Here is a 27460-nt window from a genome sequence, read left to right on the forward strand (position 1 = left end):
TGCATCCCTGCCCATCCTGGCTAATAGCCATTGATAGACATGTCCTCCCTCACATAACACAAGAACTAGGGGTCACCCAATGACATAAATAAGCAGTGGGTTTAAAACAAACAAAAGGAAGTACTTCTTCACACAACATACAGTCAACCTGTGGAACTGTTTGCCAATGGCAGTTATGAAGGCCAAAACTAGAACAGGATTAAAAAAAGAACTAGATGAGTTCCTGGAGGATATGTCCATCAATGTCTATTAGCCAGGATGGGCAGGGATGCAACACCTTGCTTTGAGAGCCTCTGTTTGCCCAAAGCTGGGAGTGGACAACAGGGAATGGATCACTCAATAATTGCCCTGTTTTGTTAATTCCCTTTGAAGCACCTGGCACTGTCCACTGTTGGAAGACAGAGTACTGGGCTAGATGGACCATTGGTCTGAGCCAATATGGCCGTTCATATGTTCTTATGTAAAAATTAGTTACAATATAATAAAAATGTTTAGTACAGAAACTCCCAACACCAGCCAAAATTGATCACTTGGGCAACACAAGCTCTGTCTGCTGGAAACCTAGGCAGAGTAGGTGAGTTCATGTAAATACAGTCTGGCCCTTAAGCCTTTCTCCCTTCCCTGGCTCATCACCAGCTGTCAGGGGAGAGCTCAGTCAGACCTTGCTTACAAATCATAATTTTAAATTATAAGGTTGGCCAACATTGCTGAAACATTGTCAGAAAAAACAACACCTGTGTGAGGAAGCTAGTCTTTGTTCATAGTTTTCTAACCTATTATACTTTTTCAGGTACAAGTATCTTATCATACACTGTATATGCTTTTAAAATGTGTATTAATGCTTCAATTTCAATTGAAATTTCCAACCAATGACAAAATTGGCAACACTGTTGTAACTAGTTGACCACTGGGGGGTGGGGGGAAGTGTTGGAGAAATTCAGAGGCATGTACAGACCCCTGGTGGGGGGAAAGGGGTGTAAGGAAGGCCAGGTTTCACTGAATTAAGTCTCCTGCTGCAGTACCTCAGCAGGTTACATCAAAGAGGAGCTGCAGTGACTAGGCATTCAAATGCCTGTGCCTTCAAGCAGAAAGAACGAGAAGTACTTGTGGCACCTGAGAGACTAACAAATTTATTTGAGCATAAGCTTTCATGGGCTAAAACCCACTTCATCGGATGCATGCAGTGGAAAATACAGTAGGAAGATATATATATACACACAGAGAACGTGAAAAAATGGATGTTGCCATACCCACTATAACGAGAGTGATCAGTTAAGGTGAGCTATTATCAGCAGGAGAAAAAACACCTTTTTGTAGTGATAATCAGGATGGCCCATTTCCAACAGTTGACAAGAAGGTGTGAGTAACAGTAGGGGAAAAAAGAAAAGGAGTACTAGTGGCACCTTAGAGACTAACCAATTTATTTGAGCATAAGCTTTCGTGAGCTACAGCTCACTTCATCGGATGCATTCAGTGGAAAATACAGGGGGGAGATTTATATACACAGAGAACATGAAATAATGGGTGTTATACACACTAAAAGGAGAACCTGTGGCACCTTAGAGACTAACCAATTTATTTGAGCATGAGCTGTAGCTCACGAAAGCTCATGCTCAAATAAATTGGTTAGTCTCTAAGGTGCCACAAGTTCTCCTTTTCTTTTTACTAAAAGGAGAGTGATCACTTAAGAAGTAGGGGGAAAAATAAGCATGGGGACATAGTTTTACTTTGTGTAATGCCCTTAGCTGCTCCTCTTAACCAGTCAATTGTTGCCCTCTGCTCAGACCCTGGCCATCCCCTCCTCTGATTTGCCCCCTTTGTCCTTTTTTAACCCCTGTAAATGCAGCCAGTAGAACCTTTTGCCTCGTAAGGGCAGGGTGAAGAGCAGCGGCTCCAGCAGATGTTACTGAGCATGTGCAGTTTGTGTGAGCTTGCTGGGTGCACCCTACGGAGCACATGGCTACAGAGAGCAGTTTCCTACACTACACTTGGCCGCCCAGCCCTGTCTGCGGCTCCAGCTGCGCATCAGAGGACCCCCTGCAAAGAAGCCCGATGGGGAGCCGGGCGGGACAGGCGATTACCAGGGCGCCTAATGCCTCCCTCTGCCTCGGCCAGGCGTCAGACAAATGCGCCGCAGAGACGGAGGACCCCGCGGGCAGACAGAGGCGGACGCACAGCACTGGTCCTTCCCGGCGGGATGTTTGTGCCCTACGGCAGTTCCCCTCCTGCGGCCTTTGAAGGCTTCACGCTCCTGCTGGTAACAAGCCCCCGCCCCCCAGGCTTCCTCCCCCGCCACCCGGCTCAGCTGCTGTCCCCTGCCCCAGCCAAGGCCGAGCGCCGGGGCCTCCCTGCCCGCGGGAAGGAGACTCCGCCCCCGGCCAGAGGGAGCAGCGGGGCGGGGCGCCGCGGGCGGCGCAAACCGGCGCGGCTGGGCCCAGGATATGGGTTCCAGCGGAAGCGCTGGGTTGGCTCTTGCTGCCCGGCGGCGGGTGTCTGGAGCGGCGGCCGCGGAGTGACCGGGTCGCCCAGCTCGCTATCAACTGAGCTGGGAGTCAGAAACGGCTCTTCACTGCTGTTACCTGCCCTGACTCTGTAGTAACCTGGGGGAAGAGGGGGTGTCGCTTGTTACTCTCCCCCCTCCCCATCCCGCAAACAGTTACAGGAGCTTAACTGTAGGGTTGCGAGTAAAATTAAGCACCGCCTAACGGTTTGCTGGCTTGGGGCCCATGGTAGGTGCAACATATTCAAATACCCTTCCCTCTCTTTCGGCAGTGCCCCATACCCTTTCCAAAGCCATCCATAGCTGAGTTTTCTGCAGTCTTCTTAATTAAGCTTTCATTTCCACTGGCAAAGCCCTTGTGCAACTAAATGTTCACTGTTTGCCATACTGAGGTTAATGTTTATGGGTAATAGAGGCTGTATGTTGGGGGGTTTTCAGTAGGGCACATCTTGTAATGCAGTACTGGTCTATTAGTATAGGAATGAAATATGGAAGATACCTGTCTTCCAATGTGTAAAAGGAAGCTTCAGGTTCTCCTATCCCATTTTAATAATATTGGGTAAGAGGGTAGTCATTTGAGCATATACTTAAAGATATAAGTTGAGTTTTAATTTATTATTTTGAATACTATACATAGTTGTTTCTAACTCAGAAATCACAACTGAATGTATAAAAACTGTGTAATATCAAAATAGCCAATAGATGTCACTAGGTGCTAACAATTTCTTTATTAGGTTTTAAAGAATATTTTCAAAATATTCTAGCAAAAAAAATTAAGGTCCCAAAACTGTAAACACTTATCCGTATGCTTAATTTTATGTCTAAATAGGGCTATTTACAGATGTAAAGTTAAGTAGAAGTGGTTGCAGGATCAAAACCAAAGTTTGCATTAGTAAAGCTGTTCACAAATTAGCCTTTTTTGTCTAGTGGCAAGGGCTTACTCTTCAGTGTTTGTGATGAGTCTAATTAGTACAAGAATTCAGAACTTCATTTCTGACTATTTGTCAACTATCAATTTTTTTTACTGTAATTCAGGAAGTAAACACCAATTTGTTGCTAATGCTAAGAATCTTCTGTTGTTTCAGCCAGCTGTATCAGTTGGGAATGTTGGCCAGCTGGCGGTAGATCTAGTTATTTTTACCCTTGACATGCCTAAAGTTGGTTACTTCTACACTGATTGCCTAGTGCCAATGGTTGGCAATAATCCGTATGCAACAGCAGAAGAAAACTCAACAGAGTTGAGTTTAAATGCTGAAGGTATGTACTAAAAGTGTATTTCCAGTGTTCCAAAGCTATGTCTCAAATGTTCCGTTGGGCCCCAATCCTGCAATGAGCTCTATACAGAGACCCCAGTGGAAATGGAGCTCCATGTGGGTGGAAGGGGTACACCCATGTTATGTTCACTGTAGGATTGGGAATGTAGTTTCCTTGTAAAGCCAGTTTGTGCTGAAACAGGAAACTATATTGTTGAAATAATACAGTATGTGCCTTTTTATGTAGCTAAATTACTGTTCTAATCTGATACTTTCCAGACCAAAATTGCCACACTCCCCTTCTTAGTTTGCTTAAGTGAACCACTTTAAATGAAGAGCTGTAACAAGAACTCTTATGACTTATCGCTAGGGTTGCAGGTTTATCACACGGGACAGCAATGCTTACCTAAAAAAAGACCTTGATCAGTGATAATTTTAAGGGGGTTAGCCTTGAAATGTAGGACTGAAAACATTCATCCAAGTCCTCATCAGTGTTGTCTCTCTCGAGCACCACTGCTGGGTATATTGTCATGCTGATACTTGTCTGCACCACACTTCCACATATCTGTACAAAGCAGGCTGCTGAGCATCTGGCCTTTGCAGACAAGCATTTGATTAGTTAAAGGATCAGTCGCACGTAGTATTTCACACACATCTGGAACAATCAGTGCATCCTATGAGGCCTGTCCAGGCCCAATAGGAGAGAATAATTGTGGATGTGCTTGATCATCCCAGAGCCATTCCATTGCTTGACAACTTTCCCTCTTGGTAGCAGGTATAAATGCAGCCCTTGTTGGTGGCAATTTTTCTCCGTTTGTCTGCTTCTTGGAAAACATCCACCAGTGTAGTTCTGCAAGTGTTGTAATGTTGATCTTCAAATGGTAAATTTGGCATATGAACACCTCCAGTGTGTTTGACCTCATTAGTGACTATCTCAGCTGTTCTGAGAACCTACAGAGGAAAGAGAGAGTTCTTCAGCAGCTGAATTAAATGCCTTCCAGTAAGGTAACATGGTGTCTCCAGACAACCTTTAAGTAGTGCCGCATCCTGAAAGAGTGGGAACCTGGCAGTGTGGCAGCTTTTAATGGTCTGAGTGAGAGAAAGATATCTCTGAGGGATATACAAGAATTTTCTTCCCTAGCAGCAGGCTCAAAAACCAGAATCTTGTGGAAGTATTGGGCAGAGTCTCTCAGAGAGAACATTTGCTTTGTGCAAAAATCCAGAGTTTAGTAGCATCTCTTTTTGTGGCACTGATGGCATTCAAGATAATTTTAGTGTCGGCTTCTGTGTGGGAACTATGAAGAAAAGCCTCAGAACAGTGCCAGGCAGCAGTTTCAGTACACTGTATGATATTTTTTGAGCAATTCTTTGCCTACTGGAGTGTGTTTTCCTGCAAGGCGTGCAGTTAAGTCATCCTTCGTGTAAATATGAGATGGTAGCGTCTTCAGCTTGACATTGGAGACGATTTATGTACTGTATAGGTGCAATACCTTGGAGGCTCTTCTATCTGATAAGATTTTTAATTGATTTCTCTGCATATGTGTCAAATGGAAGGTGGACTTGATCATAGGTCAAGTATTTTCTCTGTAACCTCATAATGAAATGTTCAGCCAAATCTCAGCAGGTATTAATGGTTTTTGGTTTGTCAAGGGCTTGTACGTCAGCCACACCATCTGTGATTGCTATGCTGAAAGGCCTCTGCTGACAAAAGGTACTGGTCACGTTTTCAGGTGCTGGGTAAGGAACAACGTGCAGAATGCACATTAGTTTGCTTTTTGCTTGGCACATATGCATTGTTCCGTCACATTCAAACATTGATTGTGGTACCATGGGTAACTTGTACTTATCAGCTGCACTAGGAATTTATTACGGATTTTGGAATGAATTGTTAAATCAACAGCCACTTGTAGTGATAGATTATGTATATGCTGAACAGTTATCATGAATATGTTGGAAACCTGCCTTTCACCCAAGCACTCCTACATGAGGCTTTGCGATTAAAATGGCAGCCTTGTGGCCCACTTGTTTACCTTAATACTTGGTGGTGCTGAAGTCACTGCAACTACCAGTGCACCACTTAAAGCAGTACAGGTCATGCAATATTTTTTTTTGGTTAGGTTTGGCAGCAGCTCTGGATTCTTGAAATGCCAATGTACTGCAGGACAAAATGCTTTTCTGTAAAAACGTAGCAGTTGCAGACAGTCTTGGTATTACTGTTGATGACAGTGCTTTCTTCTGCTTTGGATAGTTCCATGTCTTTTGCAGCTTTTAAAGATATGGGCTGAGATTTATTTCTGTGGACAGGACTGCTAAAAACTGCATCCGTATCCCACAGTTCCACTTCTTCAATAAGTGGTTTAAGAGTCTTTTTGAGTAGCATTTGTTCCTCTTCAATCACGTTTGAAGCATGTTTTTCTGTAATTACCGTCTGCGGTGGCTGTTGCTACCACCTTCCCATCCACAAGAGCAATGGTTTCCAAACTATGGTTTGCACCCCCAAATGGGGTCATACCATCAGCAGATGAGTTATGGGTTCAGTTGGCCAGATTTGGCTCATGAGATGATGTTGTCTGCCCCTAGTGTTTCCATACCTGGTCCATGAATGCTGCACCAGGAGGCGGTAACTTTGATCTACAAAATGGCCTTCCACGCATGGTGCTTGTGAGGTCACATTATGTGGAGGCCACCATTTGGTAAATCAAAACAGCCTCCTGGCGTTTGTGGAGCAGATCCAGACACGTTGGTTGTGCAGATGCCAATTTGGCCATTTGCATCATCCAGCTGTGCAAGCATCCAGCTGAGGGACCTGAATGCAGAAGATCCTTATCTGTGGGCAGCAGCCTTATCAACAGAGCATCCTCCGTGCTTGAGCTGGTGGGAGCCTATGCTAGCCTTTCCTGCAGTGGCTTGTAAGGTCCATAAGGCAGGGCCCATACCTTCCTTTATGGCAAGCCGAGTACTCTATTGGCACTCAGTCATTGTAAGTCACTGTTTCTCTATTGCCCTGGGATCACCACACAGGGCCTTCTTAAATCCTGGCCTCCTTTGCTTAACAGTGAATTCCTCTTTTTTTTGTTGTTGTTTTTTGTGATAAGAGGCACAATGGACTTATTTTTACACTGAATACCTGGCTCAGCTTTAAGCAGTGACTCTAGTGTTGCTGTTATGAACAAAAAACATGAGTCCAAGAAATGTGTTCGCAAATATGATGAAGCTTTCTTTGATTATAGCTTCACCAGAATTTTGGTCAAGAACAAAGAAAGGCCAAAATGCCTGCTATGTCACACAGTGTTATCTAGTGAAAGCATGATCCCTAATAAAGTTAAATGACACTTGGAAACCCTTCACTAGGAGCATATGAAAAAACAAGGTAGCTTTTCCAGTGCCGGAAAAAAGAACTTTTGCATCAACAAGTGGCATTCAAGAGAGCCATGTCCGTTTCTGAGCAAGCTCAGAAAGCACCATTTGAGGTGAATTACCATATCACACAGTCCAAGAAGCCTCACACAATTGGGGAGATTTTGATTTTTGCCAACTGCAATCAATACGGTGACGGTAATATGTTGGGAAACTAAGGCAAATAAGCTCAAAGCCATACCACTCTCCAACAACACAGTGAAGCGAAGGATTGAAGTGATAGCAGCAGATCAGGAAAACACGCTGGTTGAGCATCTGAAAAACACACGTGCTTTTTGCTCTTCAAGTTGATGTGAGCACTGAGGGTGGTGATGCACATTTCTTGATTTTAGTGAAATATACACATGGGAAGGTGCAATTCTCAAAGTCACTGTGTTTTGTCTCCCTCTTCCCAGTCATGAGATGGCACAAGAAATGTTCAGTGCCCTCTGGAGCTACACGTAAGACAAAAATATATTGTGTGACTACATTGTGGGCTTTTGCACAGATGGGAGCTTCGTCTGTGGCAGAACACACAGCAGGTCTGCATGCCTTGGTAAAGAAAGGTGCTCCATCTGCTGTATGGAGTCACTGCAGCAGTCTCCGAGAACAACTGGTATCTAAAGCTCTGAGTCCAGAGCTATGTGGTGATTTGCAGCTGATCTCCTCTATTATGAACTACATATCTGTTGGCAAAACTTGATGACGAAATGGGGTCTGATCATGATGTTGTGGCGTTCCACAGTGAAGCTCTTTGGCTGTCAGGAGATAAAGTACTTGGATGATTTTTTTTAACGGAGAGATGAGCTGTGAATCTGAGCAACAGACTGCAAAAAGGATGAACTTGGTTTTTTGTGTGACCAAGGGAAGATGTGCTTATGTCACTGACATATTTGGGAAACTGAATGAACTGAATACAGGTCTGCAAGGAAAGAACACCCACATCCTTCATCTGAGTGACTTGAATCACAGGATTCATGAAAAAAATTGTTGCCTGGAAGAATAATCTATTGAAGACAACCTATGACTCCTTCGTGCAACTTGGCCCCCTTGGAAGAGGCTACTGTTGTCAAAAGCTGACTTACCTTTTCACCAAATTCTGATTCCAAATCCTTAGCTAGTAACTTCCACCAGTTCAGTGGTTTGACTTTATTTAAAACTTCAGTGCCAAATGTATTGAATAGTGAATTTATTTTTAATAAATCATTGAATATTTTTATTTTTAATCATTTTAATAAATTATACTAAATTTAGGCTTTAACAATGATTAATATAATTTTAAATACCTTTTTCTATTTACATCTTTAAATCAAATCTGATTTAAATTTTTATTTAGAATATCCTTTTTTATCGACTGTTATAAATCATATTAATCTGGACATGTGTAACTCTACATTATGCACTTGTTTTCTCCTTACACAACTTGTTGTTGTTTTTTGCAGTGTATTCTTTACCTTCTAAAAAGCTTGTGGTTCTCCAGATCAGATCACCATTTGTAAAGGTATGTATATTATTGGTTGTTCTCATTGTATCTATTGAAAGCTGAATCAGAAAATGTACATGTCCAAATTCTTTAGGAGTCAAGATTAATGTTAACCATTTTATGAAATAAATCCAAAAGTAACTATAGCTGGAGAAAGTTTCCAGTACAGAAAAATCACTTCAAAATGAATCTAAAAATTGTTTCTGGCAAGGCTTCTATCCAGCAAATATATAAAATAATGGGAAATAAGTTGGAATCAAAATCTTTCTGAACTGTTGTAACTAGTAAGTTGCTTATTAAACAGATACAGTTGAAAATTGCCATTAATTACCTAATTGCATCTCTACTGTTTGAATTAAACTCTGGTTGTGGACTACTGAGAAAAGCCAAATTGGATTTAATCATACTGATAGGTACATGATGATGTATATTATTTAGTTGTCACTAGGATACTGGCACTATTTAATCCATTTATTCTGGGAAAATATCTCCTTATAATTAAGGCTACGTTTTAGTCACGAGTATCTTTAGTAAGTCATGGGCAGTAAACAAAAATTCATGGCCCATGTCCTGCCCATGACTTGTACTATATACCCCTGACTAAATCTTAGGGGGGTTAGCAGGCTCCCTACCTGGCTCTGGGCCTCCCCGGAAGAGGCAACATCCTCCTCCCTCTGCTCTTAGGCAGAGGCATGGCCAGGCAGCTCTGTGTGCTGCCTCTGCCCTGAGCGCCAGCTCCGCAGCTCCCATTGGCCGGGAACTGTGGCCAGTGGGAGTTATGGAGCTGGTGCTTAGGGCAGAGCCTCCTGGCCACACCTCCACCTAGGAGCTGAGGGATGTTGCCGCTTCCGGGGAGCACTGCCAAGGTAAGCGCTGGTAAGAGCCCTCACCCCCTTCTGCACCCCAGCCCTGAGTCCCCTTCCTAAACTACTGCTGCTGCTGGGGGAGGCAGGTGCGGTGGCCTGAGACTGCCCCAGCAGTGGCCGGTGCAGCTGGCCCTGGGGCTGCCTGAGCTGCTCAGATGGCCCCCAGGCCAGCAGCACTGGCTGCTGCAGAAGTCCTGGGATCCGTTACCTCCGTGAGAAACTCGCAGTCTTACTTATAATTAGTGCACATTTGTGCTGTTTATCTCTAAAATGTATTTCTGCTATCAGAATGACTCAGTTGTTTCTCAGTATTCTTCATCTACCTCAGAACTGAGGTTATAATGTGAAATGAGGAGGAATTCATATTGTTGTATGTAGAGATAGTGATTGTCATTAAAGCCAGCATTTACCACACCAGAGTAACTGAGCACAGTTTTTTGGCTAGTTCAAGTGTGTGGGTTCTTAAAAACCTTCAGCATTTACAATCTAGCTGTAGTAGATTTGTGATGGGTTGGTTTGGGATGCCACCTGATGTACTGGGGTTTCATTGAGCCCCTCCTGCTCCACCAGCATGGATTCCCTCTCCCTGTTTGGTGAATTAGATTCACACACCTAAGTAGGGCCCCACCTATCTGCAGACACAAACGGAAGTCAGCTCTGTGGGAGAGGATCCACCCAGCACTCATGTGCATATCCCTTTTGGGAAATAAACCCACGCTGTATAATACTTTTGCACTGTATAGAAAAATCTGCACAGCGCAAGCTCATAAAAATTCACCCACTCCCTGAATGTGAAGCAAGATATTTACAACTTCTTGCCCCCCCCCCCAGTTAAAAATTGCACAAACTGGGTTTAATAATAAACAAAACAAATTTATTAACTATAAAAGGCAGATTTTAAGTGATTATAAGGGATAGCAAACAGAACAAAGCAGATTACTGAGCAAATAAAACAAAACACACATATTAAGCTTAAGATCTTAAAGAGAGTGGTTTCAAGAAGTAATTTCTCACCCTAAATATTTTAGGCTATTTGCAGAGTTTCTCTAGCTTAGCGTTCCAGTTATTTCTTCTTACAGACTAGACCCCTCTCTGACTGACTCACCCCTGTCTTTCCCCTCGGGTTAGTTCCTTTGTCCCTTCATGTACTTTTAGCGGTCTTACTACTTAGGTAGGCAGTGGAAGAGAGTTTAGATTAACCTCCTCTCCAGCCTTAAAAAGGATTTACCTAAGTTGAGAAACCTTTGTTTGATCCCCATCCCCTTACAGAGGAAAAGTGCCAGCAGTATCCAAGGTGGTTTTTGTATCAGGTGGCAGGACCACCTGACCTGTGTCGTAGTGTCACAGCTATGTCCCAGGATGCCTCTCGGGAAGGAGAGAGATTCGTATCCTCACAATCTTATTGTTTCTTCCTGTGATGGCCAGTTGCCTGGTGGGTGTCTCCCAAATACACACACAGTTGTAATTGTTACATAGGAATATTGACTAACTTTAGATACAGAAATGATACATGCATACAAAATGGATAATCACATTCAGTAAATCATAACCTTTCCAATGATATCTTAAATGAGCCATCTTGCATAAAATATATCTGTTATGCCATATTCATATCATGACCGTATTTCTATGAAGAATATGGGGTGTAACGTCCACTAGGAGCTGGATCAGACTTTTACCAGCTATTTTCATACACTAGCATCTAAATATTGACTTGATTCATAATCATAAGCATTGTAGTTAAGCTTTGTTCCATCCTTAACCTTCCATTTAAAACCTTTCATCTAAAATAAAGACTTAACAGGCATGAGATGGTCGAGTTCAGGATCCTGACACAGGGAAGAAAGGAGAGCAGCAGAATATGGACCCTGGACTTCAGAAAAGCAGACTTTGACTCCCTCAGGGAACTGATGGGCAGGATCCCCTGGGAGAATAACATGAGGGGGAAAGGAGTCCAGGACAGTTGGCTGTATTTTAGAGAATCCTTATTGAGGTTACAGGGACAAACCATCCCAATGTGTAGAAAGAATAGTAAATATGGCAGGCGACCAGCTTGACTTAACAGTGAAATCCTTGCTGATCTTAAACACAAAAAAGAAGCTTACAAGAAGTGGAAGCTTGGACAAATGACCAGGGAAGAGTATAAAAATATTGCTCGGGCATGCAGGAGTGAAATTAGGAAGGCCAAATCACACCTGGAGTTGGAGCTAGCAAGAGATGTTAAGAGTAACAAGAAGGGTTTCTTCAGGTACGTTAGCAACAAGAAGAAAGTCAAGGGAAGTGTGGGCCCCTTACTGAATGAGGGAGGCAACCTAGTGTCAGAGGAAGTGGAAAAAGCTAATGTACTCAATGCTTTCTTTGCCTCTGTCTTCATAAACAAGATCAGCTCCCAGACTGCTGCACCGGGCAACACAGCATGGGGAGTAGGTGGCCAGCCCTCTGTGGAGAAAGAGGTGGTTAGGGACTATTAAGAAAAGCTGGACGAGCACAAGTCCATGGGGCCGGATGCGTTGCATCCGAGAGTGCTAAAGGAATTGGCAGCTGTGATTGCAGAGCCATTGGCCATTATCTTTGAAAACTCGTGGCGAACGGGGGAAGTCCCGGATAACTGGGAATCTATCCTGAAGCACTTACATGAGAGGGAAGTGATCAGGAACAGTCAGCATGGATTCACCAAGGGAAGGTCATGCCTGGCTAATCTAATCGCCTTCTATGATGGTATGATGAGATTACTGGTTCTGTGGATGAAGGGAAAACAGTGGATATATTGTTTCTTGACTTTAGCAAAGCTTTTGACACGGTCTCCCATAGTATTTTTGTCAGCGAGTTAAAGAAGTATGGGCTGGATGAATGCACTATAAGGTGGGTAGAAAGTTGGCTAGATTGTCGGTCTCAACGGGTAGTGATCAATGGCTCCATGTCTAGTTGGCAGCCGGTATCAAGTGGAATACCCCAAGGACTCGGGTCGGTCCTTGGGCCGGTTTTGTTCAATATCTTCATAAATGATCTAGAGGATGGTGTGGATTGCACCCTCAGCAAGTTCGCAGATGACACTAAATTGGGAAGAGAGGTAGATACGCTGGAGGGTAGGAATAGGATACAGAGGGCCCTAGACAAATTAGAGGATTGGGCCAAAAGAAATCTGATGAGGTTCAACAAGGACTAGTGCAGAGTCCTGCGCTTAGGACGGAAGAATCCCATCCACCGCTACAGATTAGGGACCGAATGGCTCGGCAGCAGTTCTGCAAAAAAGGACCTAGGGGTTACAGTGGACGAGAAGCTGGATATGAGTCAACAGTGTGCCCTTGTTGCCAAGAAGGCCAATGGCATTTTGGGATGTATAAGTAGGGACATTGCCAGCAAATTGAGGGACGTGATCGTTCCCCCTCTACTTGACATTGGTGAGGCCTCATTTGGAGTACTATGTCCAGCTTTGGGCCCCACACTATAAAAAGGATGTGGAAAAATAGGAAAAGGTCCAGTGGAGGGCAACAAAAATGATTAGGGGACTGGAACACATGACTTATGAGGAGAGTCTGAGGGAACTGGGATTGTTTAGTCTGCAGAAGAGAAGAATGAGGGGGGATTTGATAGCTGCTTTCAACTACCTGAAAGGGGGTTCCAAAGAGGATGGATAAAGACTGTTCTCAGTGCTAGCAGATGACAGAACAAGGAGTAATGGTCTCAAGTTGCAGTGGGGGAGGTTTAGGTTGGATATTAGGAAAAACTTTTTCTCTGGGAGGGTGGTGAAACACTGGAATGCGTTACCTAGGGAGGTGGTGGAATCTCCTTCCTTAGATATTTTTAAGGACAGGCTTGACAAAGCCCTGGCTGGGATGATTTAGTTGGGGATTGGTCCCGCTTTGAGCGGGGGGTTGGACTGGATGGCCTCCTGAGGTCCCCTCCAACCCTGATATTCTATGAGGAAAATCTAGTTTTAATTAAATGAACAAACCATAAAAATTGTAGCTTTTTGTTATTTATTAAATACCTAATCTATCATTCTGCTTCTTCTCCTCCATCTTGGTATAAAGAACAAGTATAGGTCATTTTGTCAAACACTCCTTTCTTGGGTGAAAAGCAGTAGATGTGCCAAAGTCATTCTTCTGTCAAGCAGCCATGCATATCAGCGTGATGATCAGCAGCTTCATGGGTATGTTCGTATGAGTGCTTTAAGGAATTTAATATTCCTGTTCTTTTCCATAAAGTTAACTGACATGTTTCCATTTAGCATAGGTCCTGTTACTTTAAGTATTTTGCTTAGTTCTGTGTGTATGTGTTGTGCAAACTTAATATTAGGGCTGTCAAGCAATTAAAAAAATTGTGTAATTAATCACAGTTGCAATCAAACTGTTAAACAATATTCGAATACCATTCAAATATTTTTGGGGTTTTTTATATTTTCAAATATAGGGTCAGGACTGGGGGTTCTGGGTTTCAGCCCTGCTCGAGGCTTTAGCCCTTCTTGCAGTGTGGAACTTAGAGCTCGAGGCTTCAAGCCCCTCCCTGGGGCTTCAGCCTGATGCAGGACTCAGGGCTTCAGTCCCCTTCAGGGTTCTAGCCACTCTTGGGGCATGGGGCTGGGACTGCAGCCCGGGAAGCTGCGGATGAGGCTTTGGCCCCCTGCTGCTGATGCCTCCTGCCCCATCCACAGGTATGTAATCAACACATTAAAAAAATTAACAGGATAATTTAGCTTTGTTAATTGCAGGCATTAACTTCAGTTAATTGACAGCCCTACTTAATGTGTATGAAATAGAACTGTAAGGGGATGCTTTTAGTAAAAAATGCTTTTTAGTTTGCATCTCACTTTATCCTGGCTCTTTGTTTTTGCATTTCAGCTTGGATAATAGATGACTCAAAATTTTTAGTTATTGCTAACTTGTGATCAGTTTAAGCTTCTGCTCTTTTACATTAGCAGGACATTGCAATGTTAAGCTCACAGATAAGCCAGGGTGATGTTAATTCTTTTAAAAATAAGCATTTTTCAATGATTGGGGAGCGATCACAATCCATGATTAAAAAATGACATCACTGTTTTTGTAGAAGACCTACTGTTGTTTCAGTTAAACAAGTCTTGAGGTCTATAAATGTTTATCAGTCTGATGGGGGTAGTCTGCACCTTAATGGTACTAGGTGCTTAGGGTTCAGCCCACCCCATTGTAGTGTGGCCCTTTAAAATTTTGAAAGGTTCTATATCTGTGTATTTAAGAAAAAACACGGAGGAGAGATAGAGAGGAAGTGTGTGAGGGAATGAGTGGTGTTTGGGAGGAAGTTCTGTCACTGTCTTTAAGAGCCTGGGGCTAGGAGATTTTGCTGTCGTCTCGCCTGATAAGCTGGGAGAAGGGGACCAGCATAACTGCTGCCTCCTCCCTAATAGCAGGGAGACAGCAGCAGGAAAAGACTGGCCTGTTGAACATTCTGAGTTGAAGAACTGATTGGGGAGAAGGAGCCAGTTGAAGGAGAAGCTGGTTGAGGCCCTACAGCTGGCTAAACTACAAGCCAGCTCCTAGGAGGACAGCTGAGGACTCCTGGCCTAAGGAGCGCAGTAATAACTACCTGAATTACCCAGCTCCAGGAGGAGAGCGTGGGGCTCATGCCATAAGGGGAAACTATGACTGTTCGATGTATAAATGCTGTTCCACAAGGAGAGCAAGGGCTTCTGTGTTTTGGGAGAGATGCAGGGATTGGCTCCAGGAGGCCAGCTCTAGGAAGGGGACTGAGCAGGACATGTCTTCTGAACCAGGGCAAGAGCTGATTGGGACTCTTAAATGGATCCACAGTGGGGTGAAAGTGGCACAGCTAACAGTGAGTTATACTTTGTGGAAAGACTTAATAAATCAAACCCCACAAAGGGGATACGTGTTTTGAAGCAGGTTAATCAGGGAAGACTGATGGAAAGAAACTGGAGAAGGTGAGTGCTGAGTGCAATTACCCAGCAGGTGAGAGATGATGCAGGCTTTGGTAGAGCGGTGCTCTAGTGCTGTGAACATGTAAGCTCTGACTCGCCTCCAAAGTTGAGGCTTGGGAATCACCTGATTGGAATTGACATGAACAATCACTCGAAGAAAAAACGGTTACTAACCTTCTCATAGCTGCTGTTCTTTGAGATGTGTTGCTCATGTCCATTTCAATACCCACTCTCCTACCCCTCTGTCAGAGTAGCCAGCAAGAAGGAACTGAGTGGGTGGCAGGTCGCCAGGACCCAATATTGACCGCCATGAAGCTGTGACCCCTAGGGGAAACGTTTTCTGGTTGCTGAGCACACGGCCTGCACACACACCTGATTAGAATTGACGTCAGCACTAGAACAGGGGTGGGCAAACTTTTTGGCCAAAGGGCCACATCTGAGTGGGGAAATTGCATGCAAGGCCGGGACAGGGGTGCAGGAGGAGGTGCAGGAAGGGGGTTGAGGTGAAGGAAGGGTGCAGCAGGGGGCTCAGGGCAGGGAGTTGATATGCAAGGTGCAGGAGGGGTTTGGGCTCTGGCCCGGGCCCAGCACCGCTTACCTATAATGGCTTCAGGTTGGCAGCGGCATGCACCAGGGCCTGCCCTGGCCCCATGCTGTACTGAGCCAGGAAGAGGCCAGCACCATGTCCCTGCAGCCCCTGGGGGAGTGGGCACAGGGCTCAGTGCACTGCCCTTGCCATGCTTCAAGGTCCCTCCCCCAAAGCTCCTATTGGCCATGGTTCCCTGTTCCTGGCCAACGGGAGCTGCGGGGGGTGGTGCCTAGAGGTGAGGGCAATGCATGGAGCCCTCTTCCTCCCTTTCCCCCCTGGGCCGCAGGAACGTGATACCGGCCGCTTCTGAGAGTGGTGTGGGGCCCAGGGGGTTGGCAATCCCACAGGCCGGATCCAAAGCCCTGAGGGGCTGGACCCAGCCTGCGGGCCGTAGTTTGCCCACCCCTGCACTAGAAGATGATTTACTTCCAAAATGTACCATTGGATGTGGCAGATTGCTGATCCGTTTGTTTTGCAACCTCAGATTAGCTTGTGGGTTTGACTTGTGGAAGAAAGCAATTCCTGTGCTCTTTAATTTCCAGGTTGAGGCCCTAGAAGATTACAATTACCCTTTTACACAAGTAACCTATGTAACTATTTACAGTATTCTTGCACTTTATGATTTATTCCAGGACGCCACTACGATACTTACTCTCTCCTGCTATTCAGAAAACAGCTGGAGATCTAATGCAGAGGCTAAACTGGAAAGAGATGGAAAAAGTGGCTGCTTACCCAGGAGTAAATGATGCAGAAATGGTACTACATATTCCTGGAGGTGGCATCACAACATTGTTATACAGTGAGAGGTGGGTGAGCTGGCTGATGTTAAAGGGAACCATAGTAAGATGTCAGAATTCCTGTTTTAATTACCCAGATACAATCCACTTTTACTTCTTTAGTCAGATCCCAGGAAAAATGACCATGCATTGTCTTTTTGTGGGATGCTGTGTATATTATTAGTAATGGTATTCTTTGGAAAAACCTGTAGGAGTAGAATAGGAGATTGTCATCCCCAGAACAAACCCGTGATTGAGAGGATTTACATGACTTATAAAAACCCTCGCAAAATAAAGCTGCAGCACAGTAGCTAACAATCTGACTTTCATATGTTTTTTTTGATGGGGTTGGAAGGGAAAAGGAGGGAGGCTGCAATCAAGATCGTAACGAACACCCTATTTGATGATTAAAGTATGTATGGTAGAAGATTTGTCTTAACGTATTTAAGAGCCAAATTAATGCAGAAATTACCTATTATGATGTCAAAATAAGATCCAGAAAACTTTGCTTGTTTGGTCCATAACAGACAGGTTGAGCTAAACAGCTTCTGTAAAGATACTTGCTTTCATGATGATTGAAATAGTTCCCAATTATATGCTCCATCTTTAGAGAATAAAATTCTAAAATTTGATTTTTTTGAGTTTTTTGGCTTCAGGACCAGCACACAGTGTTTAAAAAAAAAAAAAAAAAAAATGAATGTGGGTAAAAGGTTATGTTAAAAGCAAGTCTGAGTTTCAAGAATTTGACCGGTTTCACAGTAACAGCTGTGTTAGTCTGTCTTTGCAAAAAGAAAAGGAGTACTTGTGGCACCTTAGAGACTAACCAATTTATTTGAGCATGAGCTTTTGTGAGCTACAGCTCACTTCATCGGATGCATACCGTGGAAACTGCAGTAGACATTATATACACACAGAGACCATGAAACAATACCCCCTCCCACCCCACTGTCCTGCTGGTAATAGCTTATCTAAAGTGATCATCAAGTTGGGCCATTTCTAGCACAAATCCAGGTTTTCTCATTCTCCGCGCCCCCCCCCCACACACACACAAACTCACTGAGAGTTACCAAAAGCAACTACAGCATTTGCTCAAGAAACTTCCTGAAAAAGCACAAGATCAAATCCGCACAGACACACCCCTGGAACCCCGACCTGGGATATTCTATCTACTACCCAAGATCCATAAACCTGGAAATCCTGGGCACCCCATCATCTCAGGCATTGGCACCCTGACAGCAGGATTGTCTGGCTATGTAGACTCCCTCCTCGGGCCCTAAGCTACCAGCACTCCCAGCTACCTTCGAGACACCACTGACTTCCTGAGGAAACTTCAATCCATCGGCGATCTTCCTGATAACACCAGCCTGGCCACTATGGATGTAGAAGCCCTCTACACCAACATTCCACACAAAGATGGACAACAAGCCGTCAGGAACACTATCCCCGATAATGTCACGGCTAACCTGGTGGCTGAACTTTGTGACTTTGTCCTTACACATAACTGTTTTACATTTGGGGACAATGTATACCTTCAGATCAGCGGGACTGCTATGGGTACCCGCATGGCCCCACAGTATGCCAACATTTTTATGGCTGATTTAGAACAATGCTTCCTCAGCTCTCGTCCCCTAAAGCTTGCGCTATATTGATGACATCTTCATCATCTGGACCCATGGAAAAGAATTCTTGAGGAATTCCACCATGATTTCAACAATTTCCATCCCACCATCAACCTCAGCCTGGTCCAGTCCACACAAGAGATCCACTTCCTGGACACTACAGTGCTAATAAACAATGGTCACATAAACACCACCCTATACCGGAAACCTACCAACCGCTATTCCTACCTACATGCCTCCAGCTTTTACCCTGACCACACCACACGATCCATCGTCTACAGCCAAGCTCTGCAATACAACCGCATTTGCTCCAACCCCTCAGACAGAGACAAACACCTACAAGATCTCTGTCAAGCTTTCTTACAACTACAATATCCACCTGCGGAAGTGAAGAAACAGATTGATAGAGCCAGAAGAGTTCCCAGAAGTCACCTACTACAGGACAGGTACTGTACTACAGGTACACCTACTACAGGACAGGCCTAACAAAGAAAATAACAGAACGCCACTAGCCGTTACCTTCAGCCCCCAACTAAAACCCCTCCAACGCATTATTAAGGATCTACAACCTATCCTGAAGGATGACCCAACACTCTCACAAATCTTGGGAGACAGGCCAGTCCTTGCCTACAGACAGCCCCGCAACCTGAAGCAAATACTCACCAACAACCACATACCACACAACAGAACCACTAACCCAGGAACTTATCCTTGCAACAAAGCCCGTTGCCAACTGTGCCCACATATCTATTCAGGGGACACCATCACAGGGCCTAATAACATCAGCCACACTATCAGAGGCTCGTTCACCTGCACATCCACCAATGTGATATATGCCATCATGTGCCAGCAATCCCCCTCTGCCATTTACATTGGTCAAACTGGACAGTCTCTACGTAAAAGAATAAATGGACACAAATCAGATGTCAAGAATTACAACATTCATAAACCAGTCGGAGAACACTTCAATCTCTCTGGTCACGCAATCACCGACATGAAGGTCACTATCTTACAACAAAAAAAACTTCAAATCCAGACTCCAGCGAGAAACTGCTGAATTGGAATTCATTTGCAAATTGGATACTATTAATTTAGGCTTAAATAGAGACTGGGAGTGGCTAAGTCATTATACAAGGTAGCCTATTTCCCCTTGCTTTTTCCTACCCCCCCCCCGACGTTCTGGTTAAACTTGGATTTAAACTTGGAGAGTGGTCAGTTTGGATGAGCTATTGCCAGCAGGAGAGTGAGTTTGTGTGTGTATGGGGGTGGGGGGGTGAGAGAACCTGGATTTGTGCTGGAAATGGCCCACCTTGATTATCATGCACATTGTAGGGAGAGTGGTCACTTTGGATGAGCTATTACCAGCAGGAGAGTGAGTTTGTGTGTGTGGTTTTTGGAGGGGGGTGAGGGAGAGAGAGAACCTGGATTTGTGCTGGAAATGACCCACCTTGATTATCATACACATTGTGAAGAGAGTGGTCACTTTGGATGGGCAATTACCAGCAGGAGAGTGAGTTTGTGTGTGTGTGGGGGGGGGGGGCGGAGGGTGAGAGAACCTGGATTTGTGCTTGAAATGGCCCAACTTGATGATCACTTTAGATAAGCTATTACCAGCAGGACAGTGGGGTGGGAGGGGGTATTGTTTCATGGTCTCTGTATGTATATAATGTCTACTGCAGTTTCCACGATATGCATCCGATGAAGTGAGCTGTAGCTCACGAAAGCTCATGCTCAAATAAATTGGTTAGTCTCTAAGGTGCCACAAGTACTCCTTTTCTTTTTGCAAAGAATTTGACCATAAAACTTACCATGCTGACTGAGTTAAACAACTTTTGCAATGAAGTGTGTTAAATTATTTTGTGCCAGGTACAAGAACGTATTACTTTCTTAGCATATGTTGCCTTTCACCCCATCTGAGCTTTAGCCTTGACTAGGGTTAAAAATCCTGGCCTTTATTTGCATTTATTATTTGGATCATGGAAGCACATAGAAGCCCCTATCAAGATTTAGACCCTATTGCACTATGTGCTGTATAAACACAATGTAAGAGACAATCCCTGCCTTGAAAAGCTCACAATCTAAATTTGATGTGACAAGGGATGAGATCAGGGAAACAGGTATAGAGAGATTAAGTGATTTGACCTAGTTCACACAGCAAGTCAGTGGGAGAGCCGGGCCTAGCATCCAGATGTCTTGACTCCCAGTCTACAGGTCTATGTACACCGTGCTGCCTCTCAGAAAGACAGTCAGACATTTTATGCACCAAATACTCAATATCACATGCTTCACAAAGCTTAGGCTGAAGATTCAATGTCTCTGCTTTTGTCAGGCTACTACTTTTAATGACTTTCCCAATCTTGAAACTTGAATGGGGTTTAAGCTATTTGTGTGTGGTTTTGTTTTTGTTTTGGGTGGGGGAGATGTCATTTTTAACATTTCCCACTTAAGTTCAGGATAAACCTTCATATTTTTCTGAACTTGCCATTTCAAATAGGAAACTTATTTGAGCAGTGTCTTCTATGCTATTTTTACTTCATGTTCTTCAAATACACATCATTTCATTGAGTGTCTCATTCTTCCTTTATGGTGTTTAAGTAAGATAGTTATTCTTCTATCCAATGACTAGAATGTCCGTGTCTGCTAGTTTCTGAAATGTTGAGTTACAATAAAACTTGGGTTAGAAAACAGTGTAATTCCAGGTTGGAAATATTTATTATTGTATTTGTAACGAATCACTCATTAGAAATGATTGCTGTTTGAATTACTAATACTTTAATAGAAGCTCCCACTATGGTGGGTGTTTGCTCCCCATGTTGAAACTACAGTGAAATTCCTAGGCTAAATATTAAGGGAGGCAGCTTCCAATCTGGATTATAATTATAATTCTGTGGGGGAAAAGTAGAAAAATTCTATTAGTTGGAGCTCTATTGTGGTTCCTTATATCAAGCTACACCCATCCTAAGAATGTGTATGTGTAAGGTCAGTAATGTTATACTCCCATCAGGCCTTTCCTTGTTGTTTAACCAGATTCTAATCCTCTTCTTCGTTTTACTCTGTGCCGCTTGAGATTGCCTTTCTATGTCCTTCCTGTTATCTTCAGTAAATTATCCTCCACCTATGTTCATCTGGTTCCAGCAGCTATTCCCTGATTTAGCTTCCCATATCTAAGTCCTACCTTCTTTCATAGTGTGGGGACAGCATGCATATAACCAACCACTCCACTTTTCAGTGTTTGTAGTACATGAAGAGATTAAGGATCAGCATCTAAGGAATCTGTATGAATGCCCAAGTAGCAGTACTAAAACAGCAAACCAGCTGTGGAGTAGTACTCCCACAGCATAGGATCTATGCCCTCCCTGCTAAGACCAGTTGGTTGACTATCAGAAGGCAAACAGACAACCTGGATGTTTTTTATTTTAGAAAACCAGTGGGCTGCTCCCTTTTATGTAAAAGACGAAAACCTGATGTTAAATAAGCTCCCCCCCACTGATTATTATGCCAATTGAAAATCTGACCAATTTCTGTTCCAGTTGTTCAAATGGAATTGAAATGGCAGTTCTGTTGAAATTCTGCTCAGAGGGGGACAACATCCCTGATGCACTGGCTCTTGTTAACTATCTTAATGAGTGGCTCCAGCTAATCAAAAGTGAAGTAAGTACTCTTTCAGCTCAAGGTTTTGCTTTTAGCTCTTGCTGTTTTCATTTCAGCAGCTCGAAATTAGGCACCTTCACCTTTTAACTGAACTTTCATGAACTTGACAGCCTGTCAGCTGAGGTTACATGTCAGAGTAAGTGGTGTCCTTTTGTTCCAAGGTTACTGGAAAGGTAAGGAAGTGCTCCACCTGCAATCAGTGGAAGCAAACTCCTACCCAAGATGTAGGGCCCTACCACGTTCATGGTCCATTTTGGTCAATTTCATGGCCATAGAATTTAAAAAAATCAAATTTCATGAAGGCAGTGCAGAATTAAGGGTGGCAATATTGTAACACCCACCCCAATAAGCTTGCAACCCCCTGATTTCCACTAGTAGGGGGAAGGTGCTGATCCGCAGGGTCCACTGGGGGCTGTGAGGAGGAGGTGGGGGGCAGCCAAATGAGGTTATAGCAGAGTGTTGCATTACTTTAAACAAGCATGTTCTGTAATGGAGCAGGGATGCAAGATTGAAACAAGGTTAAGCAAGAGGATGTTAAGTGGGGAATTACTGTAGCTCCAAGACCATCTACAGTGATTATAGGTACTTAGAGCTGTACCACACTGCTGTTTGTTACTAAATATGCCCCTGGCTGCAAATGGGAGGGGAAATGGGAAAAGCAGACTTGCCATCTGTGGTTAATGTAATTCCAAAATTTGAAAATGTATTTTGTTCTTAAATCAGCAGACCAGTGATGCCCCAGCTATTCCTTCACAATGGAAAATACCACATTCTTGGAGATTACTCTTTGGCAGTGGCCTTCCACCTGCACTCTTCTGATTAGTCTGGTATTCTGAAAAATCAATTGTATAAAATCTAAAGACTAACATTTAACTTTATGCACATTAATATCCTCTATTTATGCAAACATTTCCTTTTAATACAATGTATCAAAATTTAAAGTAGATCTCACTCTGACCAAAGAACTGTATGGTGTGCACAGAAGTTTCTTTGATATCTTCTGGTGACTCTTTTCTAATAAAAGACTTTTAAAATTTTTTTTTTCTTTTAGAGAATTAACCACACAAGTTAAAATATCCTGCTCACCTATCTTTGCCATGAAGGTAACAAACTTACCAATTCCTAAATCAATTTGTGAGTCTAGCCTAAAGCTGGAGACCCTTTACCCCATTAGCCTACTCCCTCTCTCCTGGCAGTCTGACTGAGCAAGCCACCAGTGATTCCTACTGCTCTAAGTGGCTGTGCACTGTCTGCGGAGGTGCTACACAGAAGACCTATCAAGCTGGACTGTGTTTTTTTTTAATTTTGTTCCACAGCACTGTAAAAGAGACAGCACAGACTCCACCTCTTCCCATGGGCTGCAGAGAGACCAAGGTTAAAACTGTCCAGGTGGATAATCCTTACTAATGACAGCTAGTTTGATTGTTGCCAGAGAAATGCCTCAACTTTCAAATTTTTTTCTTTAAATTTAAGATTTTGATAGGCTTTGCACAACTACTGTATAAAAATAAGATTTACAGGGCTAAGATAATTCAAATTACTAATTACAAAAGAACATGGATTGTACTGTGGACATAATCAGACCACTTCAGAAGTAGCTGTTGAAATCAGTTCTGTTTTAAATCTCCAGGAATATGAAATATTTGTTTAAAGTGTAATCCTAAAACTGTCAGATGTAAATTATGGCTTACACATAGGAACCTTTGATAATTGATTTTCATATTGGTATTACAGTAATGCTGAGATTATATTACATTGTCTGAAGATTTAAGCTAGTTCACTTTTCTCAGACTTTTCAGAATTATCTGGAAATCAGTTTACAAAGAAGTGTTTCATAAGGGAGATGCCTCAGGGTTTAGGAGAGTAGTTCTACCTACTCAAAGTATGTGAGCATTAAAAAGGGTTGCTCTGGAAGGATTCATGAATGACGGAGGTGGCATCTTATTCATAATGAAAATAAAATTGCTCTGAACCAAGAAGTGAATCAACGGTAATGGCATCCAAAAAGACAATGCAGCTCAGAGAAAGGATTAAGTACAGTCACGAAAGAAGACTGTGGGATTGTCAGACTTGGTATTACTGGACAGGTCTGTTTCCCATTTCAGTGTCATGGTTGCTTAGTGAAATGTGGCCAGATTAAAAAGTTGCAAAAAAATGTTTATACAGCTTTCTATAGTCCCCATTTTAGAACAAGATATATGTAAATATATTAACAGTGCTTTTCTGTCACTGAATTATCTATAACAAACTTTTGTAGGGAGCAGCTCATGCCTAGCTGAACATTACAGAAGTTTAAGACTTAACTGTGTAAAGGTGCAAGAGGGATACAACTTTAGTATTTAGCAATCAACTTAATTGAAGGCACAAAAATAGTCTCATTTAAATCAATAGTACTCACATACTTAAGAACTTCATTAGATCCTAGTGAGAGGGTTCACCCTTCGCAGGATTGAATTCAAAATCAAAGTGAAAAATGCTGAGCTGGAGTAGAGACCTGGTTCTTGGGGCTGGGACTTGGAGTAACTTGAATAAAGATAGTGGTATCAATGTAACAGATTAGAATCTGACCTACTGTATTTAACTGAAGCTGCAAGTATGTAGGGAACCAGAATGCAGTTACCTGATTGGGAATTTGGACAAGACATAAGGCTTAACATTCATATAATTAAGAAAATAGTTACAGGTCTTCAATAAGTGCAAGAGGCTACCTGTGGGGAGCAAGTTTAATGAGGTCCTTTAGTACCACAAACTTTCTGAAAAGCTCTGCAGGAGGGACCTGATCCTGTACATTTATTTATGAATAGTCCCACTGCAGTGGATGTACCTCCTTTTAGATGTCTTAAATCCAGAAGACCAAATTGCAAACTGAAGGTCACAGCCATAGATTGGTTACCCTCACTACTTCCTTCATATTTATTACACCCAGTAGCTTAAATTTAGGCCCTGTTACTGCAAGGAGGTGGTAGCCAGTGCTTTACTAGATAGTTGTAAAGCACAAAGGCTCTCCTTGACTGGGGCCTACTACTCATACAAATACAGTAGGGTGCCCTCTGAACTTAGTGGTAATGATATGGATTTGAGGGACAGCATTGGACCTTCAAACAGGCATTTGAAGATCACAGAATAATTGTTCAAATTTTTCATAAAAACAAGGTATCACCTCAGGCCTTTTCCCATGCAGTTTCATTTTGACCTCTTAAAAAGTTGTTTATAGAAAGCTTTCTGTATTTAGCTGGGCCTGTTGAGTAGTTTCAGCTGTTGCGAATCAAAGGGATTGTTTTCTTGAGGCCCTGCAGCAACATCATTCCCAGCAGAACTGAGTGTGAGCTTAAAAGAGATTACTTAATTCTGTATGGGGGACAGTCTTCCTAGATATGTCTCCACAAGGCTCAGCCTGATTGTGTATACAAGTTTTAGTTACTTTAGTACAAAAACAATTAGTAAGAAAATCCTTTCGTTTCCTGTTTGGATAACTCAAACATGTAAGCTACATTTTATCAATTTCCAAAACAAATTCACGCTTAGAACTAGACTTTTTTTCTGCCTCTGCTTAAGTTCAGCATTAAGGCCTTAAAAGAAAGTACTTATCCCACGGTAGGACTAGGACCAGAGTGTATTTTAACTGACTGTATCCAAATTGCCACACAAAAAAAGCAGCTATCTGCATTTCTTTCATTGGTAAAGTATTATGAATATTTACAGTAGCATGATAATGGAACTATGAAAAGTAAGTGCAGATTTTCAGATGTGTAGGCTTATAAGAATCCTACCTTGTAATCATGTTTACTTTATTATCCAATTCATTAATTTAACCTGTTTTTGAAAGCCCTATTAATATGAAGTTATGGTTGAGATTCAAATGCATGGAAGTCATGGGGGGGTGACATATAGAAATATTTAAAGTGGTCTAAAGTGGGTCCTATGCAGTTCACAGCCCTGGGATATGCTGCAGAAGTGTGCTCTTGAATCTGAGTTTTCATTTTAACAAGTATTTATAGCCTCGTAAGTGCAAAGAAAGCCTTGAAAACGTAAGCAGAGTGTAAAGTGAGGTAAATAAGTCTCCACCCAGCCTGAAACAATAGCTGAGACAAGAATAGTTATCTCAAAGATTAAGCCTAAAACTAAAATTATAATTTAGGCCCCAATTCAGAAAAGCATCCTTGATTCAGGACAATTAAACATGCTTTAGTGCTATTTTGAATAGAGATGCTTTCCTGAATTGGGGGCTCAACACCCACCATTAACTATTTCTCTGAGGCTCACTTCAATAGAAACATTGAACTAGATATACTTACCTCAAAATACCTCATATGCTTCCTCACTTCAGACCCAATTCCATCATCACCTCCTCACCCCTGACTACTTCCAAAGTGCAGTTAGATATTGTCAACACAGAAGTCTGCTACAACTTGAAAAAAGTAGGGACAGCACAAAATAAATGGAGTATCAAAATAATTTACAAAGCATTATTCGGTATTGATTTGTAGACTTTGCTTTTTAATTCAACAAAACCCTCAATTTTTAAGTTCACCTGAGGCTGCCACAGAATTTCCTGAGGACTGCAGAATCCATGGACCTTGCTGCAGAATTTAGGTCCAGTCTGCCACACAATAGAGGCCTTGGATTAGTGCTAAAACAATCAAGATCAGTACATGGGTTTGAGGGAGTCAGTTAAATTGATTTAACATATTCCGAGTGGCTGGAAGAGAAGGGTGCATGAGGAAAAGCAACTAAGGGGAGGGTATAAGGTACAGAAGCACCTACCCTGATTTACACTTCTGGTCCTTGTGTATAAATGCTATTACAATAATTTTTGTTGAGGTTACTTTGAACTCTAATAGATTCACATATCTTACTATCTCTGAATTTGGCATCTGAAATAAAGTTCTGTTCTCTACAGTGATTGTTAACTTGACCATACTGCACAAGTATCAAGGCGTAAATTCAGCAATGTACACAGAATATTAATTTAAAGGCATGAACCCACTGAAGCTATAGAGAGACTCCCATTGGCAGTAATTGGCATAGTGCAACGGTTATGCTTGTGGGAAATAGAAGTTTGAGATTTTAAATGGACAAATAAGGAAATCAAACCATATCATCATATGGCAACTTTCTTGCACTGGATTTTGCAGAGCATCTTGTGCATAAAGACTAGAACAAACATGGAAAGAGTTACTGAAGCAAGTATTCAAGTATCCTTGTTTTCATTTAACTGGAATGTTTACAAAACAAGATTTGGAAAACAAGAGGTAGAGTTCCTAATGGAGGCTACCTCAATACTCAGCATCAAATTTGTAGTTTTCCAGTTCGGTAAGAAAAAGAAAGCCTCGAGATAAATCCCAATTTTCTTGTAATACTGTTTAATAGGTTTTCCCTAACATAATGCGCACACAACAGTATGTTGTCAATTTAA

General features: G+C 42.7%; 1 protein-coding gene across 5 annotated transcripts; it reads left to right on the top strand.

Annotated features, from left to right (window-relative positions):
* Window positions 1-1900: 1900 nt before the first annotated feature.
* Window positions 1901-26943, top strand: PSMG2 (proteasome assembly chaperone 2; the record flags this gene model as incomplete). 5 transcript variants are annotated; one of them, XM_084620878.1, is made up of 8 exons in its annotated part: window positions 2063-2257; window positions 3586-3757; window positions 8592-8650; window positions 13533-13651; window positions 16631-16804; window positions 21924-22044; window positions 23096-23147; window positions 23241-26943. In XM_084620878.1, 7 exons carry the CDS (start codon window positions 2093-2095, stop codon window positions 23114-23116), a joined length of 831 nt encoding a protein of 276 aa, XP_084477004.1. In that variant the 3' UTR covers window positions 23117-23147; window positions 23241-26943. The 5 variants fall into 5 exon arrangements, with proteins under 5 accessions (XP_084477001.1, XP_084477002.1, XP_084477004.1 ...); XM_084620879.1 differs by having other exon boundaries at window positions 23361-26943; XM_084620875.1 differs by lacking the exons at window positions 23096-23147; window positions 23241-26943 and adding an exon at window positions 22768-23042 and having other exon boundaries at window positions 1901-2257.
* Window positions 26944-27460: the final 517 nt, after the last annotated feature.

This window comes from Lepidochelys olivacea (genome assembly GCF_965140295.1).
Source record: "Lepidochelys olivacea isolate rLepOli2 genome assembly, chromosome: 2".
Lineage (NCBI taxonomy): Eukaryota > Metazoa > Chordata > Testudines > Cheloniidae > Lepidochelys > Lepidochelys olivacea.